Source organism: Schistocerca serialis, chromosome 10, assembly GCF_023864345.2.
Source record: "Schistocerca serialis cubense isolate TAMUIC-IGC-003099 chromosome 10, iqSchSeri2.2, whole genome shotgun sequence".
Lineage (NCBI taxonomy): Eukaryota > Metazoa > Arthropoda > Insecta > Orthoptera > Acrididae > Schistocerca > Schistocerca serialis.
In genome coordinates, this window is record NC_064647.1 from 208466390 (window position 1) to 208491728 (window position 25339).

The 25339-nt window shown below is 44.6% G+C and overlaps 1 protein-coding gene across 1 annotated transcript in view; it reads right to left on the reverse strand.

The window, feature by feature from the left end:
• Window positions 1-3078: 3078 nt before the first annotated feature.
• LOC126425051 (uncharacterized) overlaps window positions 3079-25339 on the reverse strand; it is a 53308-nt gene continuing 31047 nt past the window's right edge. The window contains exons 2-6 of the mRNA XM_050087962.1: window positions 18023-18131; window positions 16106-16241; window positions 12418-12503; window positions 8731-8884; window positions 3079-5076 (exon numbers count right to left, since the gene is read on the reverse strand). Coding sequence (XP_049943919.1) covers window positions 4985-5076; window positions 8731-8884; window positions 12418-12503; window positions 16106-16241; window positions 18023-18100 — 546 coding nt within the window. The 5' untranslated portion in view covers window positions 18101-18131 and the 3' untranslated portion in view covers window positions 3079-4984. The remainder of the gene's footprint in view (window positions 5077-8730; window positions 8885-12417; window positions 12504-16105; window positions 16242-18022; window positions 18132-25339) is intronic.

A 25339-nucleotide genomic window follows, 5' to 3' on the forward strand; every position in this document is an offset into this window, starting at 1 on the left:
CTGCTATGAGTGTGAATTCTGAATCCTTCCTGGTCATGCTGACAAAGTTATATGAATTTTTTTGTAAAAGTACAGACATTGGAAATTAAAATGTCCTGTGGTGCCTCTCCTGATCCAAGTCGGTCCGTTTGACGTCCTACCCCCCTTAAAAAAAATTGCTGCTCCAGAAGAATGCTTAAGGTGAGTTGGGTAGATCTAAGGTACTGATTGGATCTGGGGAGAAAAAAAAATTGTGACGACGAAGAAAAAAGGGGATCGGTTGATAGTACACATTCTGAGACATCAAGCGACGACCAGTTTACGAGTCGAGGTGTGTGTGTGGGGGGGGACATAGACTGTAGATGGGCGCCGACAGTTGAATACGGACGTAGGTTGCAGAGATCAAAGGCTTTGCACGGGATAGGGTAGAATGAAGAGCTGCACCAAATCTGCCTTTGGACTGAAGACCACAAGAAAAGCAACAGGACCTTATATAGACCACAACAACAACAACACAACCCCAAAAGAATTTAAAGGATTGTGACCCTCTTCGATTTTGTAAATAATCCTAGTATACGTAGATCAGAAACCAATGGTTTGCTCTATACGACGTACGCACAAAACAGTCCAGTGAACATTACGGCATCGTCACTGTCCAGGCCTACGTTATGGGTGACGCGTTTTAATTTTTATTTGTTTTATTGGCTTCCAGAATGTGGCCATACAGCCATCTCAGCAGAGAAGTGTTGTATTACCAATTGTATAACTGATGGTAAACATTAAGTCATAATCTGGTGCGAAGCTTTTTCAATTTTTTTTTTCAGTCATCAGTCTTCTTACTGATTTCACTCCTGTGGCAACCTCTTCAACTCAGAGCAGTATTTGCAACCTACGTCCTCAATTATTTGCCGGATCTATCCCAATGTCTGACACTCTCTGTCTTCCTCTCAGTTTTTACCCTCTACCCCTCCCTTTGGTACCATAGAGGTCTTCCTTGATGTCTTATCACCCTGTCCCTTCTTCTTGTCAGTGTTTTCTGCATATTCTTTTCCCCTGCGACTCCGCACAGAACCCCCTCATTCCTTACATTATCAGACCACCTAATCTTCAACATTCGTCTGTCTTCGCCTGGAATACCCTTTTTGCCACTGCTAGTTGCTTTTGCTTGAGCTTCAGCTAAACCGTGTGGAAATGTCATTTACTTCGGTTTTAATGCTGTAGTCGATAGTGAAAAATGCTGTGTACATATAAGGTATGGCGTGTTAGTCTGATACATATGCTCCTTTCTGAAAATGAGTGTGAAGATCAGAAACTGGCTACAGAGAAACAGACAGAAATTAATGTTCAGTATACCTATCTATACATGTCTGGACAAGAGTAAATACACTCCTGGAAATTGAAATAAGAACACCGTGAATTCATTGTCCCAGGAAGGGGAAACTTTATTGACACATTCCTGGGGTCAGATACATCACATGATCACACTGACAGAACCACAGGCACATAGACACAGGCAACAGAGCATGCACAATGTCGGCACTAGTACAGTGTATATCCACCTTTCAGCAATGCAGGCTGCTATTCTCCCATGGAGACGATCGTAGAGATGCTGGATGTAGTCCTGTGGAACGGCTTGCCATGCCATTTCCACCTGGCGCCTCAGTTGGACCAGCGTTCGTGCTGGACGTGCAGACCGCGTGAGACGACGCTTCATCCAGTCCCAAACATGCTCAATGGGGGACAGATCCGGAGATCTTGCTGGCCAGGGTAGTTGACTTACACCTTCTAGAGCACGTTGGGTGGCACGGGATACATGCGGACGTGCATTGTCCTGTTGGAACAGCAAGTTCCCTTGCCGGTCTAGGAATGGTAGAACGATGGGTTCGATGACGGTTTGGATGTACCGTGCACTATTCAGTGTCCCCTCGACGATCACCAGTGGTGTACGGCCAGTGTAGGAGATCGCTCCCCACACCATGATGCCGGGTGTTGGCCCTGTGTGCCTCGGTCGTATGCAGTCCTGATTGTGGCGCTCACCTGCACGGCGCCAAACACGCATACGACCATCATTGGCACCAAGGCAGAAGCGACTCTCATCGCTGAAGACGACACGTCTCCATTCGTCCCTCCATTCACGCCTGTCGCGACACCACTGGAGGCGGGCTGCACGATGTTGGGGCGTGAGCGGAAGACGGCCTAACGGTGTGCGGGACCGTAGCCCAGCTTCATGGAGACGGTTGCGAATGGTCCTCGCCGATACCCCAGGAGCAACAGTGTCCCTAATTTGCTGGGAAGTGGCGGTGCGGTCCCCTACGGCACTGCGTACGATCCTACGGTCTTGGCGTGCATCCGTGCGTCGCTGCGGTCCGGTCCCAGGTCGACGGGCACGTGCACCTTCCGCCGACCACTGGCGACAACATCGATGTACTGTGGAGACCTCACGCCCCACGTGTTGAGCAATTCGGCGGTACGTCCACCCAGCCTCCCGCATGCCCACTATACGCCCTCGCTCAAAGTCTGTCAACTGCACATACGGTTCACGTCCACGCTGTCGCGGCATGCTACCAGTGTTAAAGACTGCGATGGAGCTCCGTATGCCACGGCAAACTGGCTGACACTGACGGCGGCGGTGCACAAATGCTGCGCAGCTAGCGCCATTCGACGGCCAACACCGCGGTTCCTGGTGTGTCCGCTGTGCCGTGCGTGTGATCATTGCTTGTACAGCCCTCTCGCAGTGTCCGGAGCAAGTATGGTGGGTCTGACACACCGGTGTCAATGTGTTCTTTTTTCCATTTCCAGGAGTGTATCTGCCTTTTTATGATCTGTTTTTGCAAGCTACTTCAGCTCTTGGAAACGTTTCAGAATACCAGTAGCGTTCTCACTGTGATGAAGAAGCACAGGGAACTAGGAAATTGCTATAGGGAAGATCCATAGAAGTACATTTAGCATTTTCAACGTTCTCATAATCGTGTTGTAGCTCATCCATCAAGGTCCCATCGCGTTTGTTAAGTAGAGAAAGAGTATTATTTATCCTGTGAATAAATGCTGAATTTTAAGCGAAAGTGAGACAGTCTGCGTACAAAGAGGCATAATGCATTTTGAAAGTGGTTTATTATGCAGCACAATTACATATAACTGCAGCAAAAAAATTTTGACTATCACTGCCACAAACAGTATGTTTATTAGGAGAGGCGTTTGAACTCACCATCATTCCATTTTATGCTATACTTTGGTACGTAAAGATAACATAGAATATCAGATATGAACTCAATTACCTTTAAATAATCCAGTTTTCTACTGCTCAGTAAAATCAGAGGCAGCACATACTCTGTAGGCATATAATATTGAAACATGTCTTTATTAAAGCTGTTAGTACAATTTGTGAATATTTACCTACTGTTAAAGGTTACCGAAAAAAAATCTGTTGAAGTTATCACCCACTGAAACTCGTAATCATCTTACATGCACTGTTTTAGTTAAAGATCATGGGATATCATTTCATTTATTGATGTAACATGACCTTATCCAATTGAATCCACACTGCTTCATGTCTTGATTGTAACTCAAATCCATAATCTTATATAAACATTCAAATGTGTGTTTGCTAATTGCAGTTTGTATTTCAAATACGTATTGAGTACCACATTGTAAAGTCTGCAGCTTTTGAAATATTAGCCCATTACAAACCCATAGAGAATGAGTACACTAAATTTACATTGTAAAGGTCCTGCATAGTAATGGACACTTAGTTGTACTCCAAGAGCTACATTTTGAAAGCATTTACTTCCCAGAGGGGTATTTGAGCATACAGGCCATTATCAGTGACAGCTGATCCTCAGGACAACCCGACCAAGGTATTATTGCACTTAGCCTTCCGTGACCATTATTGGAAACACGAGCTACTGTTACAGTAAACAAATATTGTGGTGACTAAAGGAAATGTATTGCATTGTGAATTATTTCAACATAGCTACGTCCTCATGAAATAACACTGTAAAGACAAGCTGACCAGAGTGCCATAATTCCCAGGTGCAATAATGTGATAGACTAATATGGTGATAACGCAAGATTACTTTGTCCATACTAGAATAGAAACATAAGATTAGTTACACACTGTCTACATCTACATCAGTAGTGTCTGACAAGTGTAAAATTTCTGTGATGACTAAGAATGATGTCAATCTAGTAAACATAGAACCTAGGTTGTTTTTTTTTTAAATCTATGTATAACTTCATTCATAACTGTGCGTACATTAGCACAGTGGGGCCTGTTGACTCGTGGTACAGACAGAGTGTGTATAATTCATGAAAGAAATTCCCGACTTTTTACTGCTGTGGGGGACTAAAACAGCTCAATGGCGACAGATGAAAATTTATGTCAGACTGGGATTCGAATCCAAGTTTACTGCTTTACGTGACTGGTCGTCTTCCATTACCTGTGCACATCTTCAGTACAACCCAAATCTCCATATCCCACACACTACATAGAATTGTCTCCCGTCCATTCGTTATTCCTCTTCTCTCACAGCCCTACTGTATTCCTGCGGGATGTTGGACATTATGGTTCATCTGCACTGAAACATGGATATGCAGTCGGGTGTACATACAATATAGGTATGGTGTCTCTTCTTTCGGATATGCATCTATGCTGTATGATTGTATGACGGAATGCCCAAATACCGGTCTGGCACATACGTATTCTTCTAATGCATGTCACGGTGTACACCAAGATAACATTAGAATCTAATTGATAAAACACATAGGATTAAAACACTAATTTGTCAATGCACACTTAATACAGCTTGAGATGACCTCATGTACTCCTCCTTAAGCAGCCTGTGTGTGTTGCCCACGCTTTCGAAAAGAAGACATCATTGTGGAGCTCAGTTATCGTCGGGGTGTAGCATCCCAGTATGTGCTTGTATGGTCCAAGAAGCAGGAAACATTCGTAGCAATATCTCGCTGCTGCGCCGACGATATGGCAGCTGTAGAGATGTTAGTTTCTTCATCTAGCTCGGATGGGGTAAGTAGGGACCTGCTTACCCCTCAGGTACCTGTATAGGCCATACACCACCAGGATGAAGTAAAGTGTCGTACCTGGAGCAGAAAACTGGTGTTACGAGGCTTGCCCCCCTTGAAAGACATAACATGTGGTATTCCTCAAAGCTCAATACTGGGACCAGTAGGGTTCAAAGACTCCACTCAAAACAGTGACAGGACTATTAATGCTTGGTTGCAGAGGGATGATGTAACCCTGTAGACTGCAGTCGATGTAGGCCGGCCGGAGTGGCCGAGCGGTTCTAGGCGCTACAGTCCGGAACCGCACGACCGCTACGGTCGCAGGCTCGAATCGTGCCTCGGGCATGGATGTGTGTGATGTCCTTAGGTTAGTTAGGTTTAAGTAGTTCTAAGTTCTAGGGGACTTATGACCACAGCAGTTGAGTCCCATAGTGCTCAGAGCCATTTGACCATTTTTTGGAGTCGATGTAAATAGAGACCATTTTAAGATATTTGGCGTTTCATAAGACAGAATACAGGAACCAGTAGGTTTGAAAAACTTCAGTTAGGGTCATCTGAACTTCACCGATTGTTGACAGGACTACAGTTAAAAAATATGGTTCAAATGGCTCTGAACACTATTCGACTTAACTTCTCAGGTCATCAGTCGCCTAGAACGTAGAACTACTTAAACCTAACCAACCTAAGGACATCACACACATCTATGCCCGAGGCAGGATTCGAACCTGCGACAGTAGCGGTCGCTCGGTTCCAGACTGTAGCGCCTAGAACCGCACGGCCACTGCGGCCGGCCACTACAGGTCATTTAAATAACAATATGCCTAAGAGAGACAATATGTAGTAACAGTCAAGGCACTTTACAGTGGTTGCAGTGCATCGATCTGGCAATTACTACATTTGTAAGGAAGTAGCGTTGGGCTATCATTCATAGTGGCAGCATGATTAGACCCCAGTCATCTGAAAAAATTATCAACTTGCATTATGTATGCTAAATGCTAGGTCAGTCACATACAGGGTGGTTATAATTGAACTTCTATTGCCTGAGTAGTGTAGGTGGAGAACTATGTACCATATGGGTGACCAGCTTCAGAGGAACGATGCTCATTTACTGTCACCACTTACCAGTAGACGCCAGTACTGGTACATCGACATAGGACTGAAAAACAAGCATCAGTGTGCATCACAGCTACAAACAGTCACCATGAGTCTGGACAAAGTGAGCAGGCCTTACTCGCAAAGGTGGTTCATCTAAACATCAACAGTGCTGTGTGTGAAAGAAATATGGAGAGGCTCTGTTTCTGCACCGGGGTTGAAGAAAATTAATTCCAGAGTTAGAATTAACGGGCGATTTGAGATTTGCTCGTGGGAGATGTCGACAGCCAATTGCGCCACAAATTGTAGGAAAAGCTACTGCCGGTCGTCGTGGCCGTGCGGTTCTATGCGCTTCAGTCCAGAACCGCGTGACTACTACGGTCGCAGGTTCGAATCGTGCCACGGGCATGGATGTGTGTGATGTGCTTAGGTTAGTTAGGTTTAAGTAGTTCTAAGTTCTAGGGGACTGATGACCTAAGATGTTAAGTCCCATAGTGCTCAGAGCCATTTGAACCATTTGAAAAGTTACTGAGTATACAAGTCGCAATGCGCGACTTTCAAGCAGTGTACCACCTATGTCATGACACCTGAACATTTTGTGATCCACTATTGTTTCTCAGCAGTATTGGAGCAACCTTTAGAGCACTACCAGGTTGTCATCGATTCAAGTGGCCATCACAGAGAGCAAACTGGGACAGTTAACAAATCTTACTCTATAATGTGGAAATTAAAATGCGTTTCTTTCATTGGTTTATTCGTTATTTCTCTTCCACATGTCAGAAAATGTTTCCACAAAGTCCAATTGCCCTATGATCAATCGTTTGTCATGGTGGCCGTTCCAAATAGGAAAAGTTTAATTACAACCACCCTGCATAAAGGAAATAGGAGAGGAGTAAATTTCAACCATACAGTATTCCATTGGTGATTGCAGATCAAACGAGCCTTCAGAAACAAGCGTGTTAAAGAAACAAACAAATATCTCAATTTAGAGAACGGGAAAAAACTCGCTGGGGTATTTATCTGGAACATTTTAAGTTTTGGTTCTAGTTGGTGTACTCTAGCGAAGCGGGAAAAAATAAAAAATAGAAGTGCAGATATGGAGAAGAGCCGCTACAACACTGTAGACTGAAAGGGAATCCAATTATTTAATGTTCTAAAACAAATTAAAGACGACATTAAAATGATGAAGAGAAGAGAAGCTGAATTTATTCGATGTCTAATTAGATATAATAGCTTTATAAAATACAGTCTAGAAGGAAAAATCCTGGGAAGAAAAACTATAGAGGCAGACCGAAAACATCCGTTTTACCAGTTACTATCAATCGAATGAACTGCAGTAACTACAACCAAATGGTGAAGCTGATGAGGCACACAGAGAAGAACACCTACAACAACAACTTGTTGCCCTTAGTGTCTGATGATGAAGATGGTTCAGTGAGTCACAACTGATCTTACTGAAATATCTACCAGACAGCTGGTTTTGGTACCAAAAGTTACCAGGGGCCATTAATAAGCAATACAACACTTTTTGTCTGAAATGATTCCATTATAGCATATTATTCCCCACTCTTTTAGCTACAGAATTGTGTGATTCAACATTTCACCATTCAGTGCGATAGCCTTATACCACCTTACTGGGAAGGGCTTTATGCCCACATGGTACCACAGTACTGGTTGGCGTTGAAGCCAATGTCTTGTTGCGCCAATAACTTCCCCATCATCCCTGGAGTGCATCTTTCACTGTGGAAGGATAGAAATCCAGTGGGCAAGCACCTTTGAGCGCCACAACTGGTGAGCGAGTGGGTCAGCACTACCAACAGACACATCCACTTGAGCAAAGAGGTGTTGGATTGTGATCCGTCAATCATCTCGAATGAGAGTGTCCTCGTGTTTCAACACTGAAGGAATTACACGTGTATGTGGCCAGATAGCGCGTGGGGTATCGAACAGGTTTGCGCAATCTTGTTGTTATGATGACAGATACCTTCGGCAATGACTCACCATACTTTTGTTCATTGACAGCTCTCTGTAGGCATTCTACACGAGCCTCTAAATATCTGTGATGCTTTGGTTTTCCACCAAAAGAAACTGAATGACAGCACTCTGCTGAGTTCGTAACTTCTATACAGATGCCATTTGAAGGCTATGTATACTGCTGCCACCTGTTGGACCATCATAAAACTGTAGAGACTGAAGTGAGAGTATTCCACGGTATCGTGCAACAAGTACAACGGCCTTGCCGCAGTGGATACACCGGATCCCGTGAGATCACCGAAGTTAAGTGCTGTCGGGCGTGCTCGGCACTTGGATGGGTGACCATCCGGGCCACCACGCGCTGTTGCCATTTTTCGGGGTGCACTCAGCCTCGTGATGCCAGTTGAGGAGCTACTCGACCGACTAGTAGCGGCTTCGCTCAAGACTACCATCATAACGACCAGGAGAGCGGTGTGCTAACCCCACGCCCCTCCTATCCGCATCCTCAACTGAGGATGACATGGCGGTCGGATATTCCCGGTAGGCCACTCGTGTCCTGACGACGGAGCGATCCTACAGCAAATTCCGCATTTTTCAACTAAAATGGGCTACTAAAAATAGTGTTGTACTACTTATTGAATGCCCCGTGTATGTGATGTTACGCACCTGTAAGCACCACCAGCATGATGATAGTAACGGTGGCCGTCGGCAGATGGCCAGTCATGTAGCAGAGGACTGCAAATGCCAGCCCGAGCAAGTCCCTGATGGGCAGCACCCCCAGCTGCTGCATAACCCATGGCAGCACCAGGTGAGGCCGGTCCTGCCAAATGCAACATCACCAGCACATGCAAAATTGGTTAGCACTGACATGAGTTACACTTTTAAAATGACACGCATATCATTTACACTACTGGCCATTAAAATTGCTACACCAAGAAGAAATGCAGATGATAAATGGGTATTCATTGGACACATATACTAGAACTGACATGTTGTTACATTTTCACGCAATTTGGGTGGATAGATCCCGACAAATCAGTACCCAGAACAACCACCTCTGGCAGAAATAACGGTATCGATACGCCTGGGCATTGAGTCAAACACAGCTTGGATGGCCTGTACAGGTACAGCTGCCCATGCAGCTTCAACACGCTACCACAGTCCATCAAGAGTAGTGACTGGCGTATTGTGACGAGCCAGTTGCTCGGCCACCATTTACCAGACATTTTCAGTTGGTGGGAGATCTGGAGAATGTGGTGGCCAGGGCAGCAGTCGGACATTTTCTGTATCCAGAAAGGGCCGCACAGGACCTGCAACATGCGGTCGTGCGCTATCCTCCTGAAATGTATGGTTTCGCAGGGATCGAATGAAGGGCAGAGCCACGGGTCGTAACACATCTGAAATGTAACGTCCACTGTTCCAAGTGCCGTCAGTCCGAACAAGACGTGACCGAGACGTGTAACCAATGGCACCCCATACCATTACGCCGGGTGATACGCCAGTATGACGATGATGAATACACGCTTCCAATGTGCATTCACCGCGATGTCGCCAAACACCGATGCGCCATCCATACTGTAAACAGAACTTGGATTCATCCGAAAAAATGACGTTTTGCGATTCGTGCACCCGGGTTCGTCGTCGAGTACACCATCGCAGGCGCTCCTGTCTGTGATGCAGCGTCAAGGGTAACCGCAGCCGTGGTCTCCTAGCTGATAGTCCATGATGCTGCAAACGTCGTCGGACTGTTCGTGCAGATGGTTGTTGTCTTGCAAACTTCCCCATCTGTTGACTCAGGTATCGAGACGTGGCTGCACGATCCTTTACAGCCATGCGGATAAGATGCTTGTCATCTCGACTGCTAGTGATAAGAGGCCGTTGGGATCCAGGACGGCGTTACGTATTACCCTCCTGAACCCACCGATTCCATATTCTGGTAACAGTCATTGGATCTCGACCAACGCGAGCAGCAGTGTCGCGATACGATAAACCGCAATCGATTTAGGCTACAATCCATTTATCAAAGTCGGAAACGTTAAGGGTCGTATTTCTCCTCCTTACACGAGGCATCACAACAACGTTTCACCAGGCAACGCTGGTCAACTGCTGTTTGTGTATGATAAATCGGTTGGAAACTTTTGTCATGTCAGCGCGTTGTACGTGTCACCACCGGCGCCAACCTTGTGTGAATGCTCTGAAAAGCTAATCAATTGCATGTCACAGCATCTTCTTCCTGTCGGTTAAATTTAGCGTCTGTAGCACGTCATCTTCGTTGTGAAGCAATTTTAATGGCCAGTAGTGTAATTATGGGTCTTGGATCTTTCAAGCAGCCTAAATGCTACAAACTGCTCAGTTTTTACCACATTCGTTACTTATCGGTGGGGCATTCCTTTTATTCATTGCACTTCACATCACTTTTGTTACATTACGCTCTGATGAAAATGGAAAATCTTATACTATGAATCAACACCATAAAATTTATCAAATTTTGTGTATAAGTTTACCCTGTAACAGGTATGACATCATTAAAGTTACAATCCATTTGGAACTTATGTTCAGCATCGACGTAAGTATAACGTGTAACCAAAAAAAGCGCAGACACAGTCTTCATTGAGAGATCGAAGCCGAGGTTCATTTTGTTGAATTTCTTGCCTCACCTGGGACACGTGCTGCGTCATTTCATAAAGACTGCTGGCTAGCGGCTGTTGTGACTTATATGTCTTCAAATCATGTTGTAGATGCCCTTTGTGGGGGATAAATCAGGAGACTCGGTGGGCCATACAAGGATCTGTACATTTCCTCAAGGTATTTGTGGTGTTAATTGCATAGGCCATTTGGTATACTGATCTTAAAGGATATGACGACAGGGCCTACTATTCGTGATACTTATAGGAATTCAGTCACCTTTCGACAGTCACCGTTATAAGTCCTGTTGTCATATGTAACAGCTCCCCATGGTATGATCCCCACAGCTGGTGAGGTGCTGGTCTCAATTGTCAGTTCCTGTGTCTAACAACCCTACCACAACAAAGGTCAAAATTTAATCATGATTGTGGTGTTGCTCACGCTGATAAAAACTGCATTTTCGGGCAACAACAAAGTTATTATGTGGCAGGTGTCATTAGAGCACAGTTAATAAAGTCATTTCATATAATAATGAATGAACTAGACACTCATCTTTTCGTGTTTCCCACGCTGGTCTCGTTGTAAAATCATGGCTCAATCGTCGAAAATCTAGGTGGTGACGATTCCAAGTTAAAATGGTTCAAATGGCTCTGAGCACTTAACATCTATGGTCATCAGTCCCCTAGAACTTAGAACTACTTAAACCTAACTAACCTAAGGACATCACACAACACCCAGTCATCACGAGGCAGAGAAAATCCCTGACCCCGCCGGGAATCGAATCCGGGAACCCGGGCGTGGGAAGCGAGAACGCTACCGCACGACGACGAGCTGCGGACATGATTCCAAGCTCGGATGCAAAGAGAACTAGGGTTTTATTCTGCTATATTCAAAAGTTTTGTAGATGCGCTTCACAAACCATTCTTGAAGATTAAATCTTTCAAAGTTAGCACAATGGTGATGTAAAAAAATAATCAGCACTCTGAATTTAAGTTACACATCTTTTTTATTACTTTTGTTGCAGTATCACGTAACTCGTTCCAAAACTTCACTTCACATTACAAAACATACTTGAAAACATCTTCCTCACTGTTAAAGTTCACATTTTATAGGCTGACTACAATATGTGTCTTTCCAACATTACGTCCAAGACTTGACCTTCTCAAGGTCCGACTCTCTAACAAACTAATAATCACTTACGCGCCCAAAAACCAGAGTTACAAGTACGTCAAAGATCATAGTGACAAAAGAAAGAGTTCACATAAGAATAATATTATTGCAATATAAGCATATCGATGTATCAAAGTACCTCTATATTAATGAAATCAAATCTGAATGTTGTCTCAGAAATACAGCAGAATATTGCTGGTATCGAGAGGTTGAGTTGAGGTGCCGTAATGGTCACGTAATTCAGGTACCATTACATGTTACATTTCACCAGGCCATCCACAGACAGAGGGCCCATTGCTGAAGGCCACAGAACGTCACTGAACACCCCCAGTGACACTGGCTCTACACCATAGATATGACTGTTATGTACAGTTAAGTATAAAAAAAAGGGCTGAATCGAAATACATTTCCATAGTGCGACCATTTTATACAAATCTATTCTACAGTTTATCCATGTATTGCTGAGACATGATCCAGAGCTCTGCGGTATTACTAGATGTCCTGGCATATGGATGCAGAAAAGTCAGGCACCCTGAAGTAGACAGTAGTAACACTCACCCAGCAGACCCCCAGGATGAGCATGGTGGAACAGATGGTGTCCATAACTGCTATGGTGGTGGCCACATAGAAGAACGCTCTGTAGCCTGCAGAAAGGAAAAATCGGTGAAAACAAAACAAAAAATTCAGTTGTAAAACACGAATTTGTTATTATCTACAAGATAAACATAGTTGAAACAGCGACTGATGTATAATGGCTGACAATACTAATGGCATGAGAAAAAGTGATGGTAATGGGAAGTGTTATTTATGAAACACCAGTCCAAAGGTTATCAATCTTCTCAGAAGTTTAATCACATAGTCGACATTAAATAATTAAATGTTCATTCCATTTCGAGTAGATGTCCATGGTCGACATCAGTATGAGGTCTGAACCCATGGGCTTAAATAGCTTCTCATATTCATTGTGCATGGAAGGAAACACTCTCCGAATGTCGTCTTCAGAAATTTCTAGCCAAATCTGAAACACATGCTGTGTCAGTTAGTGAAGAGGCTGGCGTGGAAGCATAGTGTTCCCATCACATCGGAGTCATGGTCTATAGGTGATAAATGAGAGGAGGGTTAATCAGGCTAAAGGATTCATACAGTCCTCAAGTATGTGTAGTGTGAACTGTAGAATGAGGTTTTCTGTTGTTTAGCTGGGGTATTTGGTACCACATCATGAAATGTGTTACCATACTCACCACACTCTGGTGAGCATTCTGTCTCCAAAAACTGCCAAATCAGACCTGTTGAGGTCAAATTGCTCCCCTCATCTTGTCTTCAGGCATAGGAGGGGTCTGGGTCTCAAGAATGATTGCTTCATGTGACCTTTCACAAAGTCTCCTTAGGGGCTGGCAGTGTCGATCTGACTAGCATGAACGCAAGTGATATTCACCAGTGGACGTCCCCTAAATCCCACCCAGTGCCCCAGCTGGCCCTGGACCCACACCACGTAAATCTATGTTGTCTGTGGTACAGTGTCATCAGTAGTAAATGGAAAGATCAACTCAGATTGCAGTACTTCTCATTAGTGCTGTGATCTTTTTGCATCAAAGAAATGCAATAATTTCTGTGATCCTGTATGCATTTACTTCATGATCTTCCATAGGCAATTATATGTTGTTGTTGTGGTCTTCAGTCCTGAGATTGGTTTGATGCAGCTCTCCATGCTACTCTATCCTGTGTAAGCTGCTTCATCTCCCAGTACGTATTGCAGCCTACATCCTTCTGAATTTGCTTAGTGTATTCATCTCTTGGTCTCCCTCTACGATTTTTAGCCTTCACGCTGCCCTACAATACTAAATTGGTGATCCCTTGATGCCTCAGAACATGTCCTACCAACCGATCCCTTCTTCTAGTCAAGTTGTGCCACAAACTTCTCTTCTCCACAATCCTATTCAATACCTCCTCATTAGTTACCCACCTTATCTTCAGCATTCTTCTGTAGCACCACATTTCGAAAGCTTCTATTCTCTTCTTGTCCAAACTATTTATCGTCCATGTTTCACTTCCGTACATGGCTACACTCCATACAAATACTTTCGGAAACGACTTCCTGACACTTAAATCTATACTCGATTTTAACAAATTTCATTCCTTCAGAAACGCTTTCCTTGCCATTGCGTCTACATTTTATATCCTCTCAACTTCGACCATCATCAGTTATTTTGCTACCCAAATAGCAAAACTCCTTTACTAGTTTAAGTGTCTCATTTCCTAATCTGATTCCCTCAGCATCACCCAATTTAACTCTACTACATTCCATTATCCTCGTTTTGCTTTTGTTGATGTTCATCTTATATCCTCCTTTTAAGACACTGTCCATTCGGTCCAATTGCTCTTCCAAGTCCTTTGCTGTCTCTGACAGAATTACAATGTCATCGGCGAACCTCAAAGTTTTTATTTCTTCTCCATGGATTTTAATACCTACTCCGAATTTTTCTTTTGTTTCCTTTACTGCTTGCTCAATATACAGATTGAACAACATCGGGGAGAGGCTACAACCCTGTCTCCCTCCCTTCCCAACCACTGCTTCCCTTTAATGTCCCTCGACTCTTATAACTGCCATATGGTTTCTATACAAATTGTAAATAGCCTTTCGCTCCCTGTATTTTACCCCTGTCACCTTCAGAATTTGTAAGAGAGTATTCCAGTTAACATTGTCAAAAGCTTTCTCTAAGTCTACAAATGATAGGAACGTAGGTTTGCCTTTTCTTAATCTAGTTTCTAAGATAAGCCGTAGGATCAGTATTGCCTCACGTGTTCCAACATTCCTACGGAATTCAAACTGATCTTCCCCGTGGTCGGCTTCTACCAATTTTTCCATTCGTCTGTAAAGAATTCGCGTTAGTATTTTGCAGCCGTGACTTATTAAACTGATAGTTTGGTAATTTTCATATCTGTCAACACCTGCTTTCTTTGGGATTGGAATTATTATATTCTTCTTGAAGTCTGACGGTATTTCGCCAGTCTCATATATTTTGCTCACCAGATGGTAGAGTTTGGTCAGGACTGGCTCTTCCAGGACATTCAGTAGTTCTAATGGAATGTTGTCTACTCCTGGGGGATTGTTATATAAGAAACTTATTTATGTAAGAAGCTTTTATACAGTAATATGTTTGTAATGATTCATGACGACACTCTGCTTGGATTTCACTGGTTGTCTGTTCATCAGAACTAGTTCAACTGCATTAAGATTTTCTTGTAGTAGTCCTTTTGGAAGTACACATGACTACTCTTCTCGCCACACGACTGCCATGAGTCCATCTTGTCACCGCTCGTTCTCCAGTCGCGGTGCTGCCATCACCTGCCAGTGTAATCTCTCGGTAGGATGCTCCAATGTCCCGTGTGAAATGGTTTGACCTTCCTCAGAGTCCATACATGACGACAAGCTGCACGTGGAGATTCTTTGGGTATGCTGGAGAACTGAAGTAACATTAGACACACGCTAAGATATCATGCACTGACACCACTGGTCATCTCTAGAAATGTGTTTTACATGTGCTGGAAAGACAATCGCATAAGGATGACATTTTAATCAACACATTCCAGAGGCATGGTAATGCTAGGGAAGAGTTTGGCAGCATTTGGTCAAGATGTGCATTGTGTAACAGCATGTTAGTCTTTCTGTATAACATTGGCACTGATGAGATTTTCACTCTGCAGGAGAATGTGCGATGATATGAAACTTCCTGGCAGATTAAAACTGTGTGCCGGACCGAGACTCGAACTCGGGACCTTTGCCTTTCGCGGGCAAGTGCTCTACCAACTGCGCTACCCAAGCATGACTCACGCCCCGTCCTCACAGCTTTACTTCCGCCAGTATGTCGTCTCCTACCTTCCAAACTTTACAGAAGCTCTCCTGCGAACCCTGCAGAACTAGCACTCCTGAAATAAAGGATATTGCGAAGACATGGCTTAGCCACAGCGTGGGGGACGTTTCCAGAATGAGATTTTCACTCTGCAGCGGAGTGCTTCTGTAACGTTTGGAGGGTAGGAGACGAGGTACTGGTAGAAGTAAAGGTGCGAGGACGGGGCGTGAATCGTGCTTGGGTAGCTAAACTGATAGAGGACTTGCCCGCAAGGAGTTCGAGTCTCAGTCCGGCACACAGTTTTGATCTGTCAGGACGTTTCATTGGCACTGATGATTATAACTGTGCTGTTGCATGCCCCAACTGCAGTAATAGCAATGAGAACACTCACTCACCTGCTAGCGCGAAGTCTATATTTGCCCGCAGTTCTGGGGTAATAGTGCCAGTGTAGTGTTGGTACTCCTCGACCTCGATCTGCTCGAGCTTTCTCACCGCCAGCAGTGCTCCAACAATAACCAGCACAGAGAATACCTGTGGCACAAACACAGCCTCGTCAAAATAAAAATAGCGAAACTGAGGACACAACGGAACAGCCAGGTGTGAAACAATACCTGCTGCAAAATACTAACGCGAATTATTTACAGACGAATGGAAAAACTGGTACAAGCTGACCTCGGGGAAGATCAGTTTGGATTCCGTAGAAATGTTGGAACACGTGAAGCAATACTTATCTTAGAAGAGAGATTAAGGAAAGGCAAACCTACGTTTCTAGCATTTGTAGACTTAGAGAAAGCTTTTGACAATGTTGAGTGGAATACTCTCTTTCAAATTCTGAAGGTGGCAGGGGTAAAATACAGGGAGCGAAAGGCTACTTTCAATTTGTACAGAAACCAGATGGCAGCTATAAGAGTCGAGGGACATTAAAGGGAAGCAGTGGTTGGGAAGGGAGTGAGACAGGGTTGTAGCCTATCCCCGACATTCAATCTGTATATTGAGCAAGCAATAAAGGAAACAAAATAAAAGTTCGTAGTAGATATTAGAATCCATGGAGAAGAAATAAAAACTTTGAGGTTTGCTGATGACATTGAAATTCTGTCAGAGACAGCAAGGGACTTGGAAGAGCAGTTGAACGGAATGGACAGTGTCTTGAAAGGAGGGTATCAGATGAACATCAACAAAAGCAAAACGAGGATAATGGAATGTAGTCGAATTAAGTCGGGAGATACTGAGGGAATTAGATTAGAAAATGAGGCACTTAAAGCAGTAAAGGAGTTTTGCTATTTGGGTAGCAAAATTACTGATGATGGTCGAAGTAGAGAGGATATAAAATGTCGACTGGCAATGGCAAGGAAAGCGTTTCTGCAGAACAAAAATTTATTAACATCGAGTATGGATTTAAGTGTCAGGAAGTCGTTTCTGAAAGTATTTGTACGGAGTGTAACCATGTATGGAAGTCAAACGTGGACGATAAATAGTTTAGACAAGAAGAGAATAGAAGCTTTCGAAATGTGGTGCTACAAAAGATTGCTGTAGATGGGTTGATCACATAACTAATGAGTAGGTATTGAATAGAACTGGGGAGAAGAGGAGATCGTGGCACAGCTTGACTAGAAGAAGGGATCGGTTGGTAGGACATGTTCTGAGACATCGAGGGATCACCAATTTAGTATTGGAGGGCAGTGTGGAGGGTAAAAATCGTAGAGGGAGACCAAGAGATGAATACACTAAACAGATTCAGAAGGATGTAGGCTGCAGTAGGTACTGGGAGATGAGGCAGCTTGCACAGGATAGAGTAGCATGGAGAGCTGCATCAAACCAGTCTCAGGACTGAAGACCACAACTACAACAACAACGGATTGATAGTAGGTCCACTCTTGTTTATGTTATATTTCAATGATCTGCCATCATATATCGAAGGATCTGAGGTAGTTCTCTTCGCAGACAATGCAAGTAGTATAGCAAATACAATGGAGAAACTTCAACAATTGAAAAGGTAAATAAGAGTGACTGGTTTTCTAAAAATAGACTGCCACTGAACATGGGATAATGCATGCATGTCTCTACAGCAGAATGCCTGACTACACAGACGTGAGCAAATATTAGAGAAATGAAACAAATTCGTGTTTATTCTTGCCTGTTGATGTTTGTAAGAACCTGATCCGAATGTTACGTGTTAGAGATCTTCTTACATGTTTAAGTTCTGCAGACTTGGCATTGTGTGTCAAAACCTCGTGCACGACTAGGACAAAATTAATTGTTTGGCGCCGGGGTGTGGCTAGCGTCAGGATAGCGATATTCGTAAGATTACTCACCAGCCACAGGGCTCCTATGATAATGCAGCCCTTCCTCAGGGTGCACCTGACCTTGGGTATCCTGAGCATCACCACCATGTTGGAGGCTGAGCACTGTTACTCACCAGCACTGAAACAGAAAGGAACAACAGTGACTCCCCAGCAACTTCCACGGACAACATTTATGCGTCATTTCAAAAAGCAGATTTCTGTTTCGCCATCTGATTTCCAAATTTATACATTTGTTTCATTGGAACTGACAAATAAGTGCACACAAAAGTGCACTTCTAATCATATTCCCATCACCACATTTGGTCCATGTAAAATGAATGAAACAAAAGATGTCTTTAAAACTGTACACGCCCCGGTGGTCCCGGTCGCCTACAGTGGACTGGAAGCTGAGCAGTGACCTCTCCAGTTATCAGGATGCTGGGAAATGACTATGGACACGTCAGAAACGCCAAAGAAACATTATTAATTCATAACACCTTTATTCCTGCTGAGTACAATGTGGCCCATGTAACACAGGTCGCCTACAGTGGACTGGAAGCTGATCAGTGACCTCTCCAGTTATCAGGAAGCTGGGAAATGACTGTGGACACGTCAGAAACGCCAAAGAAACATTATTAATTCATGACGCCTTTATTCCTGCCGAGTACAATGTGGCCCGTGTAACACAGGTTGGCTGAGCTTGGTGATATCAACGACCTTCCCCGAGTCCTCGCTGACTCGGAGCGATGACACCAGCTCCGGGCCGCACCAGTCTTGCTAGTGCAGCGCCGCGTGCTGTGACGTAGTGGAGGAATGTCCTTACTTCGGCCACGCATGGCGGGCGGCACCCGGCTGGCCGGCCGGCTTGGCGGCGGACAGCAGACCGCTGCACGTAGGAGACTCCGGGTTGGAGTCCCGGCGCTGTCGGAACGAGAAGCATTCTCGTAGTGCGGAGTGTACTCTGTCCCACCCTGTCTTCTTCCCTGCTCCTCCTGGTGGCTCGTCCGCGGTGGACGGGCAGAACGGGCTGCAGTCCCGCAGCGTCGTCGGCTCACCCGGTTGTGACGGCGGATGCACGGGGCCTAGGCCCCACACGATCTCGACGACGGCTCATTGATGTGGTCAGCATTGGCGGCGAGCGAATCTGCCACGATGTCTGCTACTCCTGGGTTGATGACTGACAGCGGCAGCAGAGAGGACCAGAGCTGGTACTGTCCCCTCGCGTCTGCTGCTGGATGGGCCGCCCTTAGTGCAACATCTCCTTAATAAAAATTAAGATGTTGATCACTGAGCTGAGCGCTACGTAGCGTCCAGTACACATCTAACTGCGAGTCTAACTGCGGGTGCCTTGTTGCTATCAAAGCTGGCGTATTTAAAAGAAGCACGAGCGACGACCTGACGTCATGCTCGTTTGTAATGAATGCATTCGTTCCACGCATACTGCTGACTTATCTGTCATACTCGCCCCTTAGGTGTTCTTGTTCAAATGGCTCTGAGCACTATGGGACTTAACATCTATGGCCATCAGAACTACTTAAACCTAATTAACCTAAGGACATCACACAACACCCAGCCATCACGAGCCAGAGAAAATCCCTGACCCCGCCGGGAATCGAACCCGGGAACCCGGGTGTGGGAAGCGAGAACGCTACCGCACGACCACGAGCTGCGGGCTAGGTGTTCTTGTGACAGAGTTACGTGTTGTTACGGCAGACTTACGCGGAGTTGTGAAATACAGTACAGACCTCTGTCTTATACTCTACGAAAGTCTCCGTCTAACACAAACCCGCGTGCTAAGCCATTCTCTCTCGCCTGTTGTGTGTAACCAGGCCATTGCCCCTGCGTGATGACACATTCCGATACATGTGCAATCCTCTTACCTCTTGGCTAACCCACTGCCTCTGGCTCTCGGCATAGGCAACGAAACTTTGACAGTATTCCACGTTTCCAACTCTTTTCTATTCTGTTACACTACAAAACTTGTAACTATTTTATAGCTTTTTGCTTGGTAGTGACTCACTCTGCCTAAGTGAGGAGAGTGGAATGACTACTCCTTGTGCCCCATCCGCAAGAAGATTAATTATAATTTCTGGTCTCAGTGTTGACCATGTAAGGCAGGGGGGTACAGAACTGCTAGTATAATGGCTATAACAATTTTGCAAACAAGGGACATGACATTAATAAAAAATTTTCGGGATTCCAGGAGCTTTCGACCGAGCTCTCCCCAGTCATTGTGAAGTGGTAAGTCTGACTGCTGTGTCACCGTGGCCGCGTCATTATATAGCCCCACTGCTGGCTGTGACGTCACTGGTGCTCTCTTCTTCGAAATGTACGGTAATGTTTTCATCCCGTGTCCGTCGCACTCATTCTAACTTAGCGATAGCCGGGTCCCAGGCTGTGCTGAGCTGCATACCGCCGTCCTTGTTGATGGTGTTTTCAGAGGTTTTTATTTAAATAGCTTCTTTTATGAAGCTATCCCAAAATCCCTTCGTCTTCATAACGACATATGTTTCGTCGAATAGAATTCGGTGTCCATTTTCTAAGGCATGTTCTGCCGTAGATCTAGGGCTTAGAACGCCTGGAGTTTACAAGTGCCATGTCAGTGTGGCTGTTACTACGTCGGCCAAACAGTACGCACTGTGGGGCAACGCCGGACGGAACACGAGGGGTGCTTACGCCTACGCTAACCAGAAAAATCAGGCGATATAGGCTAGTGTACAGTGGTGAATCAAATCTGTCTTCAGGAAAACGTCCACCGCACCAAGGCCAACAAGAGTAATCATAACACAAACACATATCCCCACGATTATAAAATACTGTCACTGGGAATTTTTGTGCTCTGGCTAAGGCTTTTGTCTGTGTGAATCACGATAATCTAGAGCAAAAGTTAAAATATTATGGATGAGTAGACACAGCAAGTGGTTCAAATGGCTCTAAGCACTATGGGACTTAACTCATCTGAAGTCATCAGAGCCCTAGACTTAGAACTACTTAACTAACCTAAGGACATCACACACATCCATGCCTGAGGAAGGTTCAAATGGTTCAAATGGCTCTGAGCACTATGGAACTTAACATGTGAGGTCAACAGTCCCCTAGAACTTAGAACTACTTAAACCTAACTAACCTAAGGACATCCATGCCCGTGGTAGGATTCGAACCTGCGACCGTAGCAGTCGCGCGGTTCCAGACTGAAGCGCCTAGAGCAGCTCGGCCACACCGGCCGGCCCCGAGGAGGGATTCAAACCTGTGACCGTAGCAGCAGCGCAGTTTCGGACAAGCGCCTAGAACCGCTCGGTCACAGAGGCCGACTAGAATCAGCAGTTCTATGATTTTTATCTAATCTTACGACAAAAAGCAATGTTCCACGTCATTGGCACAACGATGATCACTCATCATTTGAGACAATCAGACAGCAGTAAGCCACGGAAGATGTAGGGTTCGGCCTTTTTCCAGATTATGCGATTGTAGGAATAGCAAATAGTATCATTCCCCTTACATGCAAAGGCAGCTAATAGCATACTCGAATACGTGAACAGATGGTTCGAGGCAAATCGGTTATCCTTCAATTTTAACAAGACTTGCACATACAGTTCATCATATTACTGCGCGACTTATGAACATGGAATTCTCAAACAAAGAAATACAAGTAGTAGAAAGTATTAAGTTTATTGGAAAACCCACAGCTTAGGCTTAATGAGTCGTTTCAGTTCACCTAGGTTTGCAGTATGCATAATTAATGCTAAAGGTGATTAAAAATTATTTCGGTTATTTATACTCACTAGTGTGTTCTGGCATCAGTTTTGAGGAAAATCAAAGTACAGAGGCAGTACGTTCAGGAAACTGAAGCCTGCCGTACTAATTAATTCTAGAACATCATGCAGAGCCCACATCAGGAACTACATAGCACTATACAAGGTGTTACAAAAAGGTACGGCCAAACTTTCAGGAAACATTCCTCACACACAAATAAAGAAAAGATGTTATGTGGATATGTGTCCGGAAACGCTTAATTTCCATGTTAAAGCTCATTTTAGTTTCGTCAGTATGTACGGTACTTCATCTACATCTACATCTACATTTATATTCCGCAAGCCACCCAACGGTGTGTGGCGGAGGGCACTTTACGTGCCACTGTCATTACCTCCCTTTCCTGTTCCAGTCGCGTATGGTTCGCGGGAAGAACGACTGTCTGAAAGCCTCCGTGAGCGCTCTAATCTATCTAATTTTACATTCGTGATCTCCTCGGGAGGTATAAGTAGGGGGAAGCAATATATTCGATACCTCATCCAGAAACGCACCCTCTCGAAACCTGGCGAGCAAGCTACACCGCCATGCAGAGCGCCTCTCTTGCAGAGTCCGCCACTTGAGTTTGTTAAACATCTCCGTAACGCTATCACGGTTACCAAATAACCCTGTGACGAAACGCGCCGCTCTTCTTTGGATCTTCTCTATCTCCTCCGTCAACCCGATCTGTCACGGATCCCACACTGATGAGCAATACTCAAGTATAGGTCGAACGAGTGTTTTGTAAGCCACCTCCTTTGTTGATGGACTACATTTTCTAAGGACTCTCCCAATGAATCTCAACCTGGTACGCGCCTTACCAACAATTAATTTTATATGATCATTCCACTTCAAATCGTTCCGCACTCATACTCCCAGATATTTTACAGAAGTAACTGCTACCAGTGTTTGTTCCGCTATCATATAATCATACAATAAAGGATCCTTCTTTCTATGTATTCGCAATACACTACATTTGTCTATGTTAAGGGTCAGTTGCCACTCCCTGCACCAAGTGCCTATCCGCTGCAGATCTTCCTGCATTTCGCTGCAATTTTCTAATGCTGCAACTTCTCTCTATACTACAGCATCATCCGCGAAAAGCCGCATGGAACTTCCGACACTATCTACTAGGTCATTTATATATATTGTGAAAAGCAATGGTCCCATAACACTCCCCTGTGGCACGCCAGAGGTTACTTTAACGTCTGTAGACGTCTCTCCATTGATAACAACATGCTGTGTTCTGTTTGCTAAAAACTCTTCAATCCAGCCCCACAGCTGGTCTGATATTCCGTAGGCTCTTACTTTGTTTATCAGGCGTCAGTGCGGAACTGTATCGAACGCCTTCCGGAAGTCAAGAAAAATAGCATCTACCTGGGAGCCTGTATCTAATATTTTCTGGGTCTCATGAACAAATAAAGCGAGTTGGGTCTCACACGATCGCTGTTTCCGGAATACATGTTGATTCCTACATAGTAGATTCTGGGTTTCCAAAAACGACATGATACTCGAGCAAAAAACATGTTCTAAAATTCTACAACAGATCGACGTCAGAGATATAGGTCTATAGTTTTGCACATCTGCTCGACGACCCTTCTTGAAGACTGGGACTACCTGTGCTCTTTTCCAATCATTTGGAACCTTCTGTTCCTCTAGAGACTTGCGGTACACGGCTGTTAGAAGGGGGGCAAGTTCTTTCGCGTACTCTGTGTAGAATCGAATTGGTATCCCGTCAGGTCCAGTGGACTTTCCTCTGTTGAGTGATTCCAGTTGCTTTTCTATTCCTTGGACACTTATTTCGATGTCAGCCATTTTTTCGTTTGTGAGAGGATTTAGAGAAGGAACTGCAGTGCGGTCTTCCTCTGTGAAACAGCTTTGCAAAAAGGTGTTTAGTATTTCAGCTTTACGCGTGTCATCCTCTGTTTCAATGCCATCATCATCCCGGAGTGTCTGGATATGCTGTTTCGAGCCACTTACTGATTTAACGTAAGACCAGAACTTCCTAGGATTTTCTGTCAAGTCGGTACATAGAATTTTACTTTCGAATTCACTGAACGCTTCACGCATAGCCCTCCTTACGCTAACTTTGACATCGTTTGGCTTCTGTTTGTCTGAGAGGTTTTGGCTGCGTTTAAACTTGGAGTGAAGCTCTCTTTGCTTTCGCAGTAGTTTCCTAACTTTGTGGGTTTTTCCCGTCCCTCACAGTTTTACTCGGCACGTACCTGTCTAAAACGCATTTTACGATTGCCTTGAACTTTTTCCATAAACACTCAACATTGTCAGTGTCGGAACAGAAATTTTCGTTTTGATCTGTTAGGTAGTCTGAAATCTGCCTTCTATTACTCTTGCTAAACAGATAAACCTTTCTCCCTTTTTTTGTATTCCTACTAACTTCCATATTCAGGGATGCTGCAACGGCCTTATGATCACTGATTCCCTGTTCTGTACATACATAGTCGAAAAGTTCGGGTCTGTTTGTTACCAGTAGGTCCAAGATGTTATCTCCACGAGTCGGTTCTCTGTTTAATTGCTCGAGGTAATTTTCGGATAGCTCACTCAGTATAATGTCACTCGATGCTCTGTCCCTACCACCCGTCCTAAACATCTGATTCACCGCCAGTTGGCCCAATTGAAGGCAGGTAATGTTGAGTTCGGTGCTTGTTCATGCACGATGGAGCTCCTGCACATTTCAGTCGAAGTGTTCGTACGCTTCTCAACAACAGATTCGGTTACCGATGCATTGGTAGAGGCGGACCAATTCCATGGCCTCCACGCTCTCCTGACCTCACTCCTCTTGACTTACATTTATGGGGGCATTTGAAAGCTCTTGTCTACGCAACCCCGGTGCCAAATGTAGAGACTCTTCGTGCTCGTATTGTGGACGGCTGTGATACAATACGCCATTCTCCAGGGCTGCATCAGCGCATCAGGGATGCTATGCGACGGAGGGTGGATGCATGTATCCTCGCTAAAGGAGGACATTTTGAACATTTCATGTAACAAAGTGTTTGAAGTCACGCTGGTACGTTCTGTTGCTGTGTGTTTCTATTTCGTGATTAATGTGATTTGAAGAGAAGTAATAAAATGAGCTCTAACATGGAAAGTAAGCGTTTCCGGACACATGTCCACATAACATATTTTCTTTCTTTGTGTGTGAGGAATGTTTCCTGAAAGTTTGGCCGTACCTTTTTGTAACACCCTGTATACTGGGTGAGTAGGGAGGAGTGTCACACACTTTGAAGGGTTGGCAGTATGGTTCTGATCAAGAAACTTCCTATGGACATGTTCCCTGTTCCGAACGGTTTTTATGATCGAACACATTTAATGTACACTGTTACTTATTTTCGAATATTGTCATTGTATACAAGGTAGTGTAGACGAAGCTGACGCGAACAATGTGATATGGGACACTTTTGGTGTATCAAGTGCAAAAAAATAACCTCAGTCTGGCCTACAAAAACTACCTAAGTTACAGTGCATGCGCATGGCACGACATTTTCAGTGTCCTCGCTCTCTCTTGGCCGAAATTATTAGTCCTCGAGAAGAAATGAGTAGGAC